The 14927-nt window shown below is 55.4% G+C and overlaps 3 protein-coding genes across 8 annotated transcripts in view; 2 read left to right on the top strand and 1 right to left on the bottom strand.

The window, feature by feature from the left end:
• Positions 1-7182, top strand: part of XRCC1 (X-ray repair cross complementing 1) — a 25805-nt gene extending 18623 nt beyond the window's left edge. For 2 of the 4 annotated variants that reach the window (XM_060130275.1, XM_060130278.1), the window contains 9 exons: positions 50-308; positions 605-721; positions 1622-1715; positions 1873-2005; positions 2550-2604; positions 2699-2835; positions 4071-4161; positions 4563-4638; positions 4741-4904. In XM_060130275.1, coding sequence (XP_059986258.1) covers positions 50-308; positions 605-721; positions 1622-1715; positions 1873-2005; positions 2550-2604; positions 2699-2835; positions 4071-4161; positions 4563-4638; positions 4741-4854 — 1076 coding nt within the window. In that variant the 3' untranslated portion in view covers positions 4855-4904. Of the gene's footprint in view, positions 1-49; positions 309-604; positions 722-1621; positions 1716-1872; positions 2006-2549; positions 2605-2698; positions 2836-4070; positions 4162-4562; positions 4639-4740; positions 4905-6604 lie in introns of those variants that run through there. The other 2 variants (XM_060130276.1, XM_060130277.1) reach the window with 2 other exon arrangements.
• Positions 4756-14927, top strand: part of ETHE1 (ETHE1 persulfide dioxygenase) — a 27612-nt gene continuing 17440 nt past the window's right edge. The window contains exon 1 of one of the 2 annotated variants that reach the window (XM_060130280.1): positions 4756-4855. The gene's annotated coding sequence lies outside the window, so the exon portion shown is untranslated. Of the gene's footprint in view, positions 4856-12830; positions 12931-14927 lie in introns of those variants that run through there. The other variant, XM_060130282.1, reaches the window with a different exon arrangement.
• On the bottom strand, positions 8869-12660 carry ZNF575 (zinc finger protein 575). 2 transcript variants are annotated; one of them, XM_060130285.1, is made up of 4 exons: positions 12408-12660; positions 12048-12157; positions 11495-11606; positions 8869-11023 (listed from the first exon to the last, which is right to left on the bottom strand). In XM_060130285.1, exons 3-4 carry the CDS (start codon positions 11574-11576, stop codon positions 10365-10367), a joined length of 741 nt encoding a protein of 246 aa, XP_059986268.1. In that variant the 5' UTR covers positions 11577-11606; positions 12048-12157; positions 12408-12660; the 3' UTR covers positions 8869-10364. The 2 variants fall into 2 exon arrangements, with proteins under 2 accessions (XP_059986268.1, XP_059986267.1); XM_060130284.1 differs by having other exon boundaries at positions 11477-11606.

Consider the following 14927-nt stretch of genomic DNA (forward strand, 5'->3'; position numbering starts at 1 on the left):
GGGTGTAGCCCTACAGCTACTGACTGAATCCACTCCTTGGCCTCCCCAGTGTCAGCTCCCACCCCTACCCCAGCCACTGCCCCTGTCCCTGCCGCAGCACGGGGGGCGGCGCCAGGGAAGCCCCGAGGAGAAGGTGCTGAGCCCAGGGCCCCCCGCGCCGGCCCGCAGGAGCTGGGGAAGATCCTCCAGGGTGTGGTGGTGGTGCTGAGCGGCTTCCAGAACCCCTTCCGCTCGGAGCTCCGGGACAAGGCCCTGGAGCTGGGGGCCAAGTATCGGCCAGACTGGACTCCAGACAGCACCCACCTCATGTAGGCCTGCGACCCCTCCCCACGCTCCCTGCTGCCTCTCCTCTGCCTCCCTTCGTCTCCTCTGTGTTGCCTTCTCTCTGTTACTTCGCCTCTCTGTATCCTCTGCCTCTTGTTCTCTTTCTCTTCTTCCCTCTGATTCTTAAAGTCTTCCCCTTGGCCTCCCTGTGTCTTTTCTGCTTCTCCCACATCTGCCCCGTGTCTCTCCCTGTCTCTCTCTTTCTGTGCCCCTTGTCCCTCTTTGCCCTTCACCTCTCAGATCACACTGGGCTGACACCCTCCATTCCGCTCTCTGCCAGCTGCGCCTTTGCCAACACCCCCAAGTACAGCCAGGTCCTAGGCCTCGGAGGCCGAATCGTGCGGAAAGAGTGGGTGCTGGACTGTCACCGCATGCGGCGGCGGCTGCCCTCTCGGAGGTGAGGCCTCGCTGCGCGCATGTGGTTTACACACGCACACCCCGACCCTGCCCCTTGTCCCCATGCTGGGCAGTGTCAGGGATCTGGAGAGAAATCAGGCCAGGCCCTTCTGGCCCAGAGTCAGCAGACTTCCCAGAGGAGGAGGGGCAGGGCGGGGAGACACAGTGGGGGCAGGGGGGGCGGTCAGTGCAGGGCTCTGGGAAGTCTGCTTAGCGAAGGAAAAGGACACTGCAGGCTGGAGACACAGCATTCCCAAAGCCTCAGGGCAGAGAGCGCCCGCCCGCCTGTTCACATTCCTTCACCCGAAGCCCCTGCTTGGCGCCAGGCTGGGCTGTGCAATGCTGGCCCCCGACGTCGGGTCCTGCCCTCGAAGGCCTCTGACTTTGATGAGGGGCCGGACTTAGCTCTAAAACAGTTTGGAGGCAGGCCCAAGGGGAGGACCGCAGTGAGCTAGGGGTCTTCAAGGAAGAGAACAGGTTTGCCAGGCTGAACAGAGGCGGAGAGCATGCCTGGGCGGAGGAGCCGGGGTTGGAGTCAGCCTGGTGTCTGCCCAGAGGAGCTGCAGGGGCACTCAGCGCCTAATGAGAAACTGACTTTGATTCTCAAAGGGGAGAATTATTTCTGACTTTTTTTGTTGTTCCTTTTCTGAAATGAGTCATTTCTTCCCAAAGAGGGAAGGGAAGCCAGGAAGTGCTCTGGTCTCTGGTGTGGGTGGCTGGGGGTCTCTGGGGCCCTTCCGGAGCTGGGAGGAGGGTGGGCTAGGAGAGGAGCCATGATTGCCACCCTGAGTATTTAGTAAATACTGAATAAACAGCCAGTGCCTGTTGCTTCCTAAGCCCCCTCCCCACCTCCCCCAGAGGACACATCTGCTGTTTGTCTGAGGCCTGATTCCTCCCCCAGGTACCTCATGGCTGGGCCAGACTCGAGCAGCGAGGATGAGGGGGGCTCTCATGGCGGCAGCAGTGGGGATGAAGCCCCCAAGCCTCCCCGAAAGGTCTGATGCCTCCGGCCCGGGCGGGGGAGGGTGGAGTGGGGGGGTACATGGGTGTGTCATGGTACCCAAACTCTCCACTCCTGCCTCCTGCAGGCGCCCCCCACGCTCACACCCGCGCTGCCCCTTCCGTCCTTGCTGACCCACCCTCCCTCCTCAGCGCCTCCAGACCAAAGCCAAGCCCTCTCAGGCAGCAGGACCTAGCTCACCGCAGAGACCCCCAACCCCAGAAGAGACCAAACCACCCTCACCAGGGCCCCAGGAAGATACTGACACCAAGGGGGAGCAGTCAGGTCAGAGCCTGAGGGAGGAGGGGCCGGGGGTCTGGATCCTGGGTCTGAGCAGGGAGGGGCCGGGGGCCTGGATCCTGGGTCTGAGGGGCGAGGGGCCGGGGGTCTGGATCCTGGGTCTGAGGGGGGAGGGGCTGGGGGCCTGGACTCTGGGTCTGAGGGAGGAGGGGCCGGGGGTCTGGATCCTGGGTCTGAGGGGAGAGGGGCCGGGGGTCTGGATCCTGGGTCTGAGGGGGGAGGGGCCGGGGGTCTGGATCCTGGGTCTGAGGGGGGAGGGGCCGGGGGTCTGGATCCTGGGTCTGAGGGGGGAGGGGCTGGGGGCCTGGACTCTGGGTCTGAGGGAGGAGGGGCTGGATTCCAGGCAATGGATCTGGGGTAGAGGGTGGCTGTCCCACCCCCCACAACCCCTAACTGGATTTGGAGGGCCACTGAGCCTGCGGGTTGGAATGCCTGCATCTGTGCTCAGGCATGAGACTGGGCGGGAAGGTTACCGGTCTTCCCAGACGAGAAGGCATGGGCCTTGCATTGACTAAGCTTCCATTCGCAGAAGGACAGGACAATGGGGCAGAAGATTCTGGGGACACCGAGGATGAGCTGAGAAGGTAGGGTTTGGGCTGGGGGTCGGGGTGGCCCCGGCCTTGCGAGGAGGGGCATCTGGTCTGCATGCTCCTACCCCACCCCTCTTGGCCTCTCCAGGGTGGCTGAGCAGAAGGAACAAAGGCCGCCCTCTGGCGAGGAGAATGGCAAGGACCCGTACGCAGGATCCACGGATGAGAACACGGACAACGAAGGTCCCCCGGAGTCTCCCAATCTGCCGATTCCCGAGCTCCCAGGTGGGAAATCCTCCCTCCTGATGTGGGATTTGGCCCTGTTACTTCTCTGCCGTGACTTGCCCCAGCCGGTCCTGGGCTGGCTGCTGCCCCCTGTGACTTGTCTTTCAGGCTCCTCACCCCCAGTCCCTGGCCTTTGCCACCTCCTTGTCCTCTTAGGCCTGTTCCCTTCCTTTCAGCATCCTCTCCTGACTTCCCTCTCCGTCCCTGTCCTGACTTCTGCTGTGACCGCTTGCATCACAGCCCAGCCCCAGGCGAGACCCCCTTTGGCTTTCCGCTCCCTCACGCCGGGGGCCTCCCACTCCCTAGGCTTCAGGATCACCCAGGGGCTTTTAAAATCTGCAGGTGCCCAAGCTCCACCCCCCAGGTTCAGCTTTGTCACTGTGTGGTGGGGCCTGGGGAACACAGGTGCTGTGGGCGTGGGCGCTGATCTCTGTTGGGACCTACATGATGCCAGCATTGTTATTCGTCACCCCAGACATGATTGCGGGGGGCGTGGGTCAGGGCCAGGTCAAGAATGAAAGGAGAGGGGAACTGCCCTGGCGGCCCAGTGGTTAAGACTCTGGAGTCTGTGCTTCCATTGCAGGGGGCGCAGGTTCGATCCCTGGTTAGGGAACTAAGATCCCACATACTGCGCGGTGAGGCCAAAAAAAACAAAGAGAGAGAATGAAGGGAGAGCCGGGCAGTCAGAGGGTCTGAGCAGAGGTGAGGGTCAGTGGCCACTGGAAGAAGCCGTTTCTGCTCGGTTCCTCATGGGTGATGGGCAGGAAAGTACTTTGATCCTCCAAAGCCCCAAACACGGCATTGGCAACTTGATGGCAAATCATGTCAAACTGGAACGAAGAACCACCCTGAAGGTCAGAGCCAGAGAAGGCGCTGATTAAAAAGGAGTGGGACAGCCATGGCGAGGAAGCGGCAGGATGTGAAATTTCCAAGCCAGGCCAAGCTAATGAAGTGATTGACCTGGTGTAAGAAACATGTTGCAATAATAATAATTGCGTCTTTTATCATTCTTGCAACAAAACAAAGCAAAACTCCCCAGAGGCTCAGATGGGCCTGGCCGGGAACCACTGCTTGTCATGGATTATTCCCGTGCCAGGCTGTACACGGACACCCCTTTCCCCCTCCGGTGGCTGCGCCGGCCTTGCTGTCCTGCCTCTGCGTGTTCTGTGGCTCCTGGCTGGTGCCCTGGGACTCCAGGGGCCTCACGCTCGGCTCTCCTGCCATCTCCCCTGCAGACTTTTTCCAGGGCAAACACTTCTTCCTGTACGGGGAGTTCCCGGGGGATGAGCGGCGGACGCTCAGCCGTTACGTCACAGCCTTCAACGGGTCAGTCTCCGGGGACAGGGGAGGTAGGGGAGGAGGTGTAGTAGGTCGTGGGGAGAAAGGCCTTCGGGAGGATGGAGAAGGTCGTACCCCCAGGCTGGGCACAGGCTGTGGAGTTCCGTGCCTGACCTGCTCACGCCGCTGGGCAGCCCTGGATGCATAGCTTCCCCTCGGGTTCCTCTTCTCTAAAGCGAGGCCGCACAGTGCCCTTCTGAAAGGATTGGCGCCTGCGGGAGCTGTTGGCTTCAGGGCTGTGGCGAGCCTGGCACGTGGGAGAGTGGGGGACCCAAAGGCGGCCTATAGGGGACACAGGTGGGGATGGAGACTGGCCTCTGAGGATGGCTGGGGAGTAGGGTGTCAAGAGAGGGGACACCAGTTCTCTGCCCCTTTTCTTCTCCTGCCAGGGAGCTTGAGGACTATATGAGCGACCGGGTCCAGTTTGTGATCACGGCACAGGAGTGGGACCCCAGCTTTGAGGAGGTGAGTCCTGAAGGGGCAGAGAGAGGGAGCCCAACCTGCCCTCGCATCCCCCGACCCCTCCTGGCTCACATGCTCCTGCACGCACCCCGCCCCCCCCTGCAGGCCCTGATGGACAACCCCTCCCTGGTGTTCGTCCGGCCCCGGTGGATCTACAGTTGCAACGAGAAGCAGAAGTTGCTTCCCCATCAGCTCTACGGGGTGGTGCCCCAGGCATGAAGTACGTGCTCTCACAGACGAGTTTATTAATAAAGGTGACGTGGTCTGGAGCAGCTGCCCCTCTCACCTGTGTCTCCCAGAACCCACAGCAGGTTCCCAGCTTTCTGTCTTATGTTTGGTTTTGCTTCCCCTCTGAAGGCCGGGTCTTTGGGCTGCCTAATGACCCCTGTGCTGGGGTCCCGGAAAGAACGAAGGGCTCTCTATCTGGGGTCTGGTAGGGAAGGAGCTCTTTGTCACTTCTTCGGGGCCCCTCCCCCCTTTGGTGGCAGGTGGCAGGGAATTAGGAATCTGATAGCACCACCCTCAGCTGGTTCTGACCCCCCTGGAGCCCATTCCTGTGTCTCGGTTGTCCCTCTGGGGGTCCTGGACTGGGGACTGGCATATTCATGGGATAGGCCTCTCTCTCTCTCTAAGTCTCAGCTCTCTGGGCCAGGGACATCTCCCTTTCTCCAGGGCTCTCAGAAGTAGCTGTGAAACTGTCACCAGCCTGGTTTGATATCACCTCATTTGGGAGGTAGAATTGGGGGAAGGGGCATTTTAATCACCCCCCCCAAATCCTGAACCCCCTTCAAGGATCCACCACATTTAAGGTGGGAACTGAACTGGGCGTTAGAGAATCAGGGTAGAAGTTGGGATGGGGCCATGGTGTGGGTGAAGGCCGGGAAGTGGGAGCCAGCCTGGTGCCCAGGGGGCAGTTGAAGGAGCACGGCCCCTCTGGTGACAAGGCTTTAGGGGCAGACCTAGCTGGAAAGGTGGGCACAGTCCTGGCAGCTGTGCCGTCTAGTGCAGTAGCCACTGGACACAGGTGGCTATTTAACCTTAACGACAGGGACTTCCCTGGTGGTCCAGTGGTCAGGCCTCTGTGTTTCCACTGCAGGGGGCCCGGGTTTGATCCCTGGTTGTGGAACTAAGATCCCACATGCCTCGCGGTGCGGCCATAAATAAATAAATAAATGAATGAATGAATAAATGAATAAAATAAACTTAAGGACAGTGAAACAAAAGGAAAAATTCACTTCCTCAGTTACACTGGCCACAGTTCAAGTGCTCACTGGCTCCTGGGCTGGACAGCACCGATGGAGAGCCTTTCCCTCGCTGTAGAAAGCAGGACAGGACGGTCCAGAAGCACTGTGAACGGCAGGCTGAGAAGCTTGGACTTCATCCTGGGGAGGTCAGGAAGGGGTCGAAGGGCAAAGGGCAGGGTCAGAGCTGGGTAGCAAATGACCACAAACTTAGTGTCTTAAAACAAAAGAAAGGTGTAACCTTCTAGGTCTGGAGGTCTGAAGTCCAAAATGGGTCTCACTGGGCTAAACATAAAGGTGTAGGCAGGGGGACTTCCCTGGTGGCACAGTGGTTAAGAGTCTGCCTGCCAGTGCAGGGGACACAGGTTCAATCCCTGGTCCAGGAAGATCCCACATGCCGCAGAGCAACTAAGCCCGTGCGCCACAACTACTGAACCTGCGCTCTAGAGCCCGCGAGCCACAACTACTGAGCCTGCGAGTCACAACTGCTGAAGCCCATGTGCCTAGAGCCCGTGCTCCGCAACAAGAGAAGCCACTGCAGTGAGAAGCCCGCACACCACGACAAAGAGTAGCCTCCACTCTCCACAACTAGAGAAAGCCCACACGCGGCAACGAAGACCCAACGCAGCTAAAAACAAATAAATAAATTAAAAAAAAAAAAAGGTGTAGGCAGGGATGCGCTCCTTTTGGAGGCTCCGGGAGAGAATCCGTGTTCTTGTCTTTTCCAGCTTCTAGCAGCTGCCCACGACCCACGCCCCTTCCATCTTCAAAGCCAGCAACGGCCAGTCGAGTCTTCTCACGCTGTGTCACTCTGACACTGACTCTTCCTGTGATTACACTGAGCCCAGCGGATAACCTGGGATAATCTTCCTGTTTTAAAGCCAGCCACTTAGCAACCTTCATTCCTTATGCTGCCTTAATTCAACCTTTGCCACATAACATATCTGTAGGTTCCAGGGATTAAGATGTGGGCTTCTTTGGGAGGCCATTTTTCTGCCAACCACACCCACCATGTGTGAGTCAGTGGGGCTGCAGAGTGAAAAAACAGACACGAGTCCCCTGCTCTTACGGGGCTGACATTCTGCTGGGGGAGAGAGACGGCAAGTGTCCCGCAGTGTGGGGTGGCGATAAATGCTGTGTGAGCAGATAAAGCCAGGCAGTGTTATACAGTGATGAGAGTGATCGGGTCATCAGGGAAGGTGTCTCAGAGGACTCACCTGTCTGCAGGGACTTGGGAGAAGTAAGGGAGGTTCTGGGGGAACCATTCCAGGCGGAGGAAAAGCAAGTGCAGAGGTCTTCAGGCAGGACAAGTGCAAGGAGTAGCAGGGTGTTGGGCGGGGTACCAGGAAAACCCAGGATCCACCCTGACTCAGCACTGTCCCTTGCTTGGTTGCGGGCAAATCCCATCCCTCCTGCACCCAGCTTTCCCATCTGGACAAAGTAAGGTTGGGCCGGATGGACACCCCCAAGATGAGTTTGTGTCCTTGAAACATTAATGGTGGTGGGGTCGCTTTGGAGGAAATCTTCTGGGGCAGCTCCACGGTAAATATGGACACAAGCCATACTGCTGGCTTTGGGGGAGGGAGCCTGCCCCTCCGCTGCCTCTCCCCCTCCCCCGAGGGCCTTGCTGAGCAGCCTGCAGTCCTGAGGCCCCCTGATTTCCATTTGTCTGCTTGGTTCCAGCCTCATGCTGGAGATTCCACAAACCATCTCTCATTCCATCCTCCACAGCTTTCAGATCTGAGCTCTGAACAATAGCTCCTCAAGAAGGCCTTTCCTCACCCTCTATATCTAACCGTATTTGCCAGGTCTACCCTCATAATACTGTCTCTCTATCATCGTTGTATCTTGGTTTCTTATGATCAAATTTACCAGTCTTTTCCTCTACGATCTGTACTTTTTGTGTCTTAAAGATACTTTCTCTGCCTCTGAGGTTACTAAGGGATTCTCCTTTATTTCCATCTAAATGCTCTAGAGTTTTGTGTTTGAGACTTAGATCTTAAATCACTAGAAACTTCCGTGTATGCTGTGAGGTAGAGAGCCTCATTAGTTTCTATGTTGCTGTAACACATTACCAAAATCACAGGATTTAAACAACACAAATTTATTTTATAGTCCTGGAGATCGGTAGTCCAAAATCAGTCTGAGTGGGCTAAAATCATGGTGCTGGCCAGGCTGTGTTCCTTCTGTCTTTTAAAATTATTTTAATGTTATTTTTTATTTTATTTATCTACTTATTTAAATTTTTATTTTGCTGTGTTCCTTCTGGAAGCTCTAGGGGAGAACCCATTTCCTTGCCTTTTTTAGCCTCTAGAAGCTGACTGCATTCCTTGACCCGTGGTCCCACATCACTCCAGTCTCTGCTTCCATTGGCACACCTCCTCTGACTCCTCTGCTTCCCTCTTTCCCATGTAAGGACTCTTGTGATTACACTGGGCCCACTGGAATAATCAGGATAACCTCCCATTTTAAGAGCTGATCCTTCATCACATAAGCAAAGTCCCTTCTGCTGTGTGGAAGCCAACACACTCACAGGTTCTGGGGATTAGGATGTGGACATCTTTGGGGGACCATTATTCTGCCTACCACAGGGTCTCATTTAATTTTCTTCCCTATCTCTCAGCTCATTCACAGATTAGCTATCCTTTCCCCACTTATCTATAGCTGGGGCTGGCGAACTACACTCCATAGGCAGAATCCAGCCCACCTACTGTTTGTTTGTTTGTTTTTGCATTACGAGGGCCTTTCACTGTTGTGGCCTCTTCCATTGCGGAGCACAGGCTCCGGACATGCAGGCTCAGCAGCCATGGCTCACGGGCCTAGCCACTCCGCAGCATGTGGTATCTTCCCGGACCGGGGCACGAACCCGTGCCCCCTGCATCGGCAGGCGGACTCTCAGCCACTGCGCCCACCAGGGAAGCCCTCACTTACTGTTTTTGTAAATAAAGTTTTATCGGAACACGGCCACGCTCGTCCACATATCACAATGCATGTGTCTGCCTTTGCGCTACAACAGCAGCGCCGGGTAGTTGTGGCAGACACAGTATGGCCTGCAAAGTCTAAACAGATCTACTGTCTGGCCCTTTATAGGAAAAGCTTGCCAACCTCTAATCTACAGGTGGGGACCACCTCCTATTAGCACCTCGTAAGCGCAGGTCTGTTCCTGAGCTCTCAGTGCCCTCCCACTAGCCTATTCCCAAGCCAGCACCACCGTCCTATTACTACAGCTTTGTAATAATTCTTGGTATGAAGGGAGGCAAGGCTCCCATACTTGTTGTTCAAAGTGGACTTGGCTTCTTTACTTTGTGTTTGCCACTACTTGGTTGGTGTCCACCTCCCTCACTAGACCAGGTCTGTCTTGTTCACTGCTGTGTTCCTAACACCCTGTGCAGGGCCCGGCACACGGTACCTGCTTAATTCCTATCTGTAGAACGAAGAGCAGTCCCATGTTCGCTCAGTCATCCTTGTTTTATAGCTGGAGAAAGAGGCTCCAAGAGGGGAACCATCTTTGCCTGAGAAGTTGCTTGTAAAGGCCTTACAATACTCCCATTTGGGAATTCCCTGGCGATCCAGTGGTTAGGACTTGGTGCTTTCACTTCCGAGGCCCTGGTTCGATCCCTGGTCGGGGAACTAAGATGCCGCAAGCCACAGCCAAATTTAAAAACCCGCAGCATCAAACAAAAAACCCTCCCATTTTATAGATAAGGCATCTGAGTTCAGAGAAGCGACAAGCTCGTCCAAGGCCCTGCGGCTTTTTAGTGGGTCAGGGCTGGCTCCAAAGCTTGGCCTTCAAATTGTTTTTACTCTACTGGTATACACCCCTTGTTCTTGCCTTTATGATTTAGCTTATCTTGGGAATACTTCCACGTCAGTGCATGTAGAGCTGACTTTTTTCCTCTACAGCTACATCTTCCATTCTCTGGCTGTACTGTAAATTCGTTAGCTGGTCCCCTATTGATGGGCACTCGGGTTGTTTCCCATCTTTGGCCACTGCCGTCGCACTGCAGTGAACATCCTTAATCTTATACCTTTTTTCACGTGCTTATCTATAGGATAAATTCCTAGAAGTGGAATCGTTGACACGAGCATGCGTGCATTTAAAATTTTTTATACATACACTCAATGGCCAAAGTGGAGGCACTAGTTTAAACTCACAACATTGAGGAGAGCCTGTCTCGCCACACTCCTCAGCAGCACAGGATGCTAGCAGATGTTTAACCTTTGCCATATGAAGAGGTGTGAAAAACCAGAGCCAGGGCTTTCAAACCACACCTCCAGGTCCATGGTTTGGGGCCCCGTGCTAACTCTGTGGGTGATGTTTTCCCCTCCCAGAAACGAGTTCCTCCTGCTAAGTCTGAGTCCAGCGCGGGGGCCAACCTCCCTTCCGGCTACCTGGAAGAGGCAAGTCCATACAGCCTGGCTCAGAGATGCCACCTCTTTATTGACTGGGGCTGGCAGCACAGGGAGCCAGTGAGCCAAAGGGAGGGTTCACTCCCGCTCCCCTGGGCTCTCGGCCTGGTGGTGGCTGCGTTGGTGAAGGAGTAGGAGGCGTCTCTGGCCAAACGCCTGGCCGCAGCTGAAGCAGCGATGCCGGGCAGTGACCTGGCTACCCGGTGCCGTCGGGGGGTCGTGACATAGGCGATGGGCGGCCAGTTTGGAGGGGAATGAAAAAGCCTTGGGGCAGTGCGGGCAAGGATAGGGACGGGCGTCGGTGGCATGGTGCGTATGGCGGTGGGCCGCCAGCTTGGAGGGGTAGCAGAAGGACTTGGGGCAGTCGGGGCACGGGTAGGGGCGGGTGGGCGCGTGGGTCCAGAGGTGGGCTGCCAGCTTGGAGCGGTGGCCAAAGGCCTTTGGGCAGTGCGGGCACGGGTGCGGACGGGCGCCGCTGTGCGTGAGGCGGTGGGCTGCCAGCTTGGAGGGGTAGGAGAAGGCCTTGGGGCAGTCGGGGCATGGGTGGGGGCGGGCGCCGCCGTGTGCCAACCGGTGCGTGGCCAGCTTGGACGGGTACGAGAAGGCCTTGTCACAGTCGGGGCAGCGGTGCGGGCGCTGGGGCGGGGGCCGCCGGCGGGGTCGGGAAGGCGCCCCCGCAGACGTGGCGGGCCCTGGAACCAACTGGCTGGGCTTCTGCGGCGAGCCCTGGTAGGGAGCTAGGGGACAGGAGGGTTGGTGGGCTCCAGGAAGCAGCCAACGCCCTGAGTCTACACCAGGCTCCCCCTCGACCTTGACATTCTAGTGTGTCTGGACACCTGAAGGGTCATACTGAGATTCCCCAAATGGCGTGTTCCTGCTTCTCACCCCTGCCATGCATCATCCTAAGGGGCTCCAAAAGGTTACCTCGCTGGAACCCCAGAGCTAAGGCTTCCCCAAAGCTACTAAAGTGTCCGTTTCTAGTATCTTCCCAAGTGATCACCCTGAAATCCCGCATGTCATCTCCCCTAGAAATGAGGGGTCCCTCCAAGACAACCTGGAGGATTCCCCAGAACTTGGCGCTCTTGGGGATCCGAAATGGTTATCACCCTGGGCTTTCAAAACTTCACCCTGAGATTCCTTCAACATACGATTCTCTTGGCCCCAGTTCCTGGAGAATGCCCCCTACTCACCGGTGGAGCCGCCCTCACCTTCTCCTTTGGTCACAGGCTCCTTGCCAGTGGGACTAGGATCGGTGCCCCGGGCCACAGACTCAGCGTCCCGCTCCAGCATCTTGCTGGCCCAGAAACCTAAAGGGAGGGCCTAGGGTGGGAGAGGGGGCGACGCCGGTGTTTATCAGGCTGTTGGGGGAAGGGCTGAGAGCCTAACAATCAAGGCTCAGTATGTTTAGGAGCAGGGTCTATTTAATTCTGGGGTCCTATAAGGCGAGGGTGGGCGGAGCCTAAGGGCACAATGGGCGGGGTTATGCAAACCCGACCCAGAAGCAGTCTATTTGGAACTTAGCCTCAGCGTTTGAGCCTTCGAGCGGAGTGGGCGGGGCCTCTATAACTAACTCCCAGCCGCCCCAGAGCGCGGAGCAGGCGGGGCCTATGTCCAGAGTGGGCGGAACCGGCCGAGGAACCTAAGACGGGGATGGGTGGAGCTATACTAATAAGACCCAAAGTCGGTTGCTCAGCAACTCTGTCCCAGGGGAGGGGCCTACGAGCTCAGTGGGCGGGATTCACATCGAAGAGGTAGCTTTACCCGGCTCTTGGCTTAGTCTCAGTCCATTGACGCCGCGTGAACTGCCTTCTTCTTGTCACTAAATTTCAACCCCTGCGTGGAGTTGGAACCGTGGAGGGTAGAGGGGAGACCTGGAGGAAGACACAGAAAGAGCGTGGCTCGTGTGTTGCGATTCTGAGACCCCCTAATGGACTTCTCCCTCGAGGTCCCAAGCCTCCGAGCCTCCACGCACCCCTTGGGATCATGGCATTCGGGCACCAATGCACCCTCCCAAGGCTCAGGCGCCCATGCAGCCCCTCCAGAACCTATGCATCAGGACCCTCCCCCGTTCCGGGAGTTCTGGCGATCAGCACCCCCAGTCTACTTCCCGAAGACCCTCACCTGCGGGCGGCTCCTCCCTGGGGGCGGGGCTCCGGGCCCCTCCCTCGGGGGCCGCGGCCACTGCGGCGCTGCCTTCGGACTCTGCACCGCCCGGCGCGCGCCCTGAGATGGGAGGGCAGGGAAGGGAGCGCGCGCTAGCTGCTGGGCCCAGCCTCATTTCCATTCCCTCCTCCTCCGCCGGGCCGGTGGGGGCGTTAGTTCGCATGCGCGGTCCGGCCCGCGGAGGCTGCAGCGGGGGAGACGGGATGGAAGGAGGGGGTGGGTGCGCAAGGCAAGCCAATTGGTGAGCAATACCGGCTGAGGGACCGGAGGAAAGTGTGCCGAGGCTTGCAGGGCCTACGGTGGCTGACTGGAGTCAAGCACGTGCAGGAGTTAACACGGGGCAACTTAACTCAAGAGATTTCTTGAGACAACTTCCCTTTTGTATGTCCCCGTTCTTTTCGAGAATTCCGCTCGGAGCTTGAGTTCCGTCTCCCGAATCAGTTTCAAGAGCCCGCTGCCTATTCTACCCCTCAAGGCACTGGCAAGTAAAGGCTAGCTTTTTCCTCGAGAGAGGGAGGGAGCGGGACGGGTTCAGAGCGAGCTGATGCCCAGTAAAAGTCACGTTATTTGCACAGCGCCCGGCACTCTTCGCTGCTGGGTGATTCTGGATTCTCCGCCCCTCCCACCCTAATACTACGACCCTGGGGCCGGGAGGGCGGCGGTCTCCAGGTGCCCGGGCCCCTTTGTTCCCCGCTGGAGCTCCTGGTGCCAGGCCCGGGGTGGCTTGCTTGGCACCCTTCCCCCGGGAAGTGATGGTGCACCGTCCCGCCCCGTACAGGAATGACCGTGAAGTGCCCATAAACCACCCCCGCATGGGTGGGTCTTCAGTCTGATAGTCCACAAGGTCTGGCGAACCCTGGGAGCCGTGGGAGTTATACGGAAGGATTATTTGGGCTCATTTCCCCACTCACTCCTCCCAGATGATTTTGAAGCTATATACCAGACCTCATATCCCATAAAAATCTTTTTATTACACTTGGTTTGTTTCAGTCAGTACTTAAACAAGACCCACAAGTTGAATTTGTTTGCTTTGACTTTTCAGTGTCTTCATTGACATTTTAAAAGGTTCACTGGTTGCTGCGTGGAAAATGGATTACAGGGAGGTAGAGTGGAAGACAGAAGCCAGTGAGGCGGCTGTTATATATTAATTATATTAGTAATTATTAAAAAGTACTATTATAATTATATGATAATTATTATATGATATCGATAATTATATTATATGATAATTATGTTATTAATTACAGCATCTGATATATGTCAGAAGCTGTCTTGAGTGTTTTATATATGTTCATTCATTTAATGCTGACAGCAGTTTTTCAAGAGGAGGCGCTACTATCATCTCCATTGTACAGAGATAAAAATGAGGCACTAAAACTTATCCAAGGTCACTCAGCCAGGAAATAGCAGGGCCAGGATTTGAACACTTGCAGCCTGACCCTGGAATCCATGTAATTTGCATCTATGCTTTGCTGCCTCTTTGACTGGGGCAGAGGGCGTGATGAGGGAAAAGTGGTCTGGTTGGAGAGGTTAATTCATCAGGGCTTAGTAATGAATTGGGAGGAAGTAGCAAGAGGAGGAAGGAGTCACGGATGACGATGAAATAGTGATAGCCACCTCCCTGAGAGCACAACACCTGAGCAATTGTTCTGTGCCAGGTCCTCTCCCAAACTCTTTGTATGTGTGAATTCATTGGATCTTTTCTTTTTTAAATTGAAGTATAGTTGCTGACAATACTATATAAATCACACGTGTAAAATCTAGTGACTCACAATTTATAAAGGTTATACTCCTTTATAGTTATTATAAAATGTTGGCTATGTTCCCCTGTTGTAAGATATATCCTTGTAGCTTATTTTATACCTAGTAGTTTGTACCTCTTAACCTCTTACCCCTATCTTGCCCTCCCTCCCCACACTGGACCCACTAGTTTGTTCTCTATATCTGTGAGTCTGCTTCTTTTTTTGTTATATTCACTCGTTTGTTGTATTTTTCAGATTCCACGTATAAGTGATATCATACAGTATTTGTCTTTCTTTGTCTGACTTATTTCACTTAGCATAATGCCCTCCAAGTCCATCCATGTTGCTGCAAATGGAAAAATTTCATTCTTTTTTTATGGCTGAGTAGTATTCCATTGTATATATATACCACCTCTTCTTTACCCATTCATGTGATGGACACTTAGGTTGCTTCCGTATTTTGGCAATTGTAAATAATGCTGCTATGAATATTGGGGTGTGTGTATCTTTTTTTTTTCTTTTCTTTTTTGGCTGTGCAGCATGTGGAATCTTAATTCCCCGACCAGGGATTGAACCCGTGTCCCCTTCAGTGGAAGCTCAGAGTCTTAACCACTGGACCGCCAGGGAAGTCCCCACATGTATCTTTTCTTAGATCTTCACAGTGAGGGAGGAACTATTTTCAACCACAATTTACAGATGAAAAATAGAAGCCCAGAAGAGTTTAGTTTTGAGCCTG

Source organism: Lagenorhynchus albirostris, chromosome 19, assembly GCF_949774975.1.
Source record: "Lagenorhynchus albirostris chromosome 19, mLagAlb1.1, whole genome shotgun sequence".
Taxonomy (NCBI): Eukaryota; Metazoa; Chordata; class Mammalia; order Artiodactyla; family Delphinidae; genus Lagenorhynchus; species Lagenorhynchus albirostris.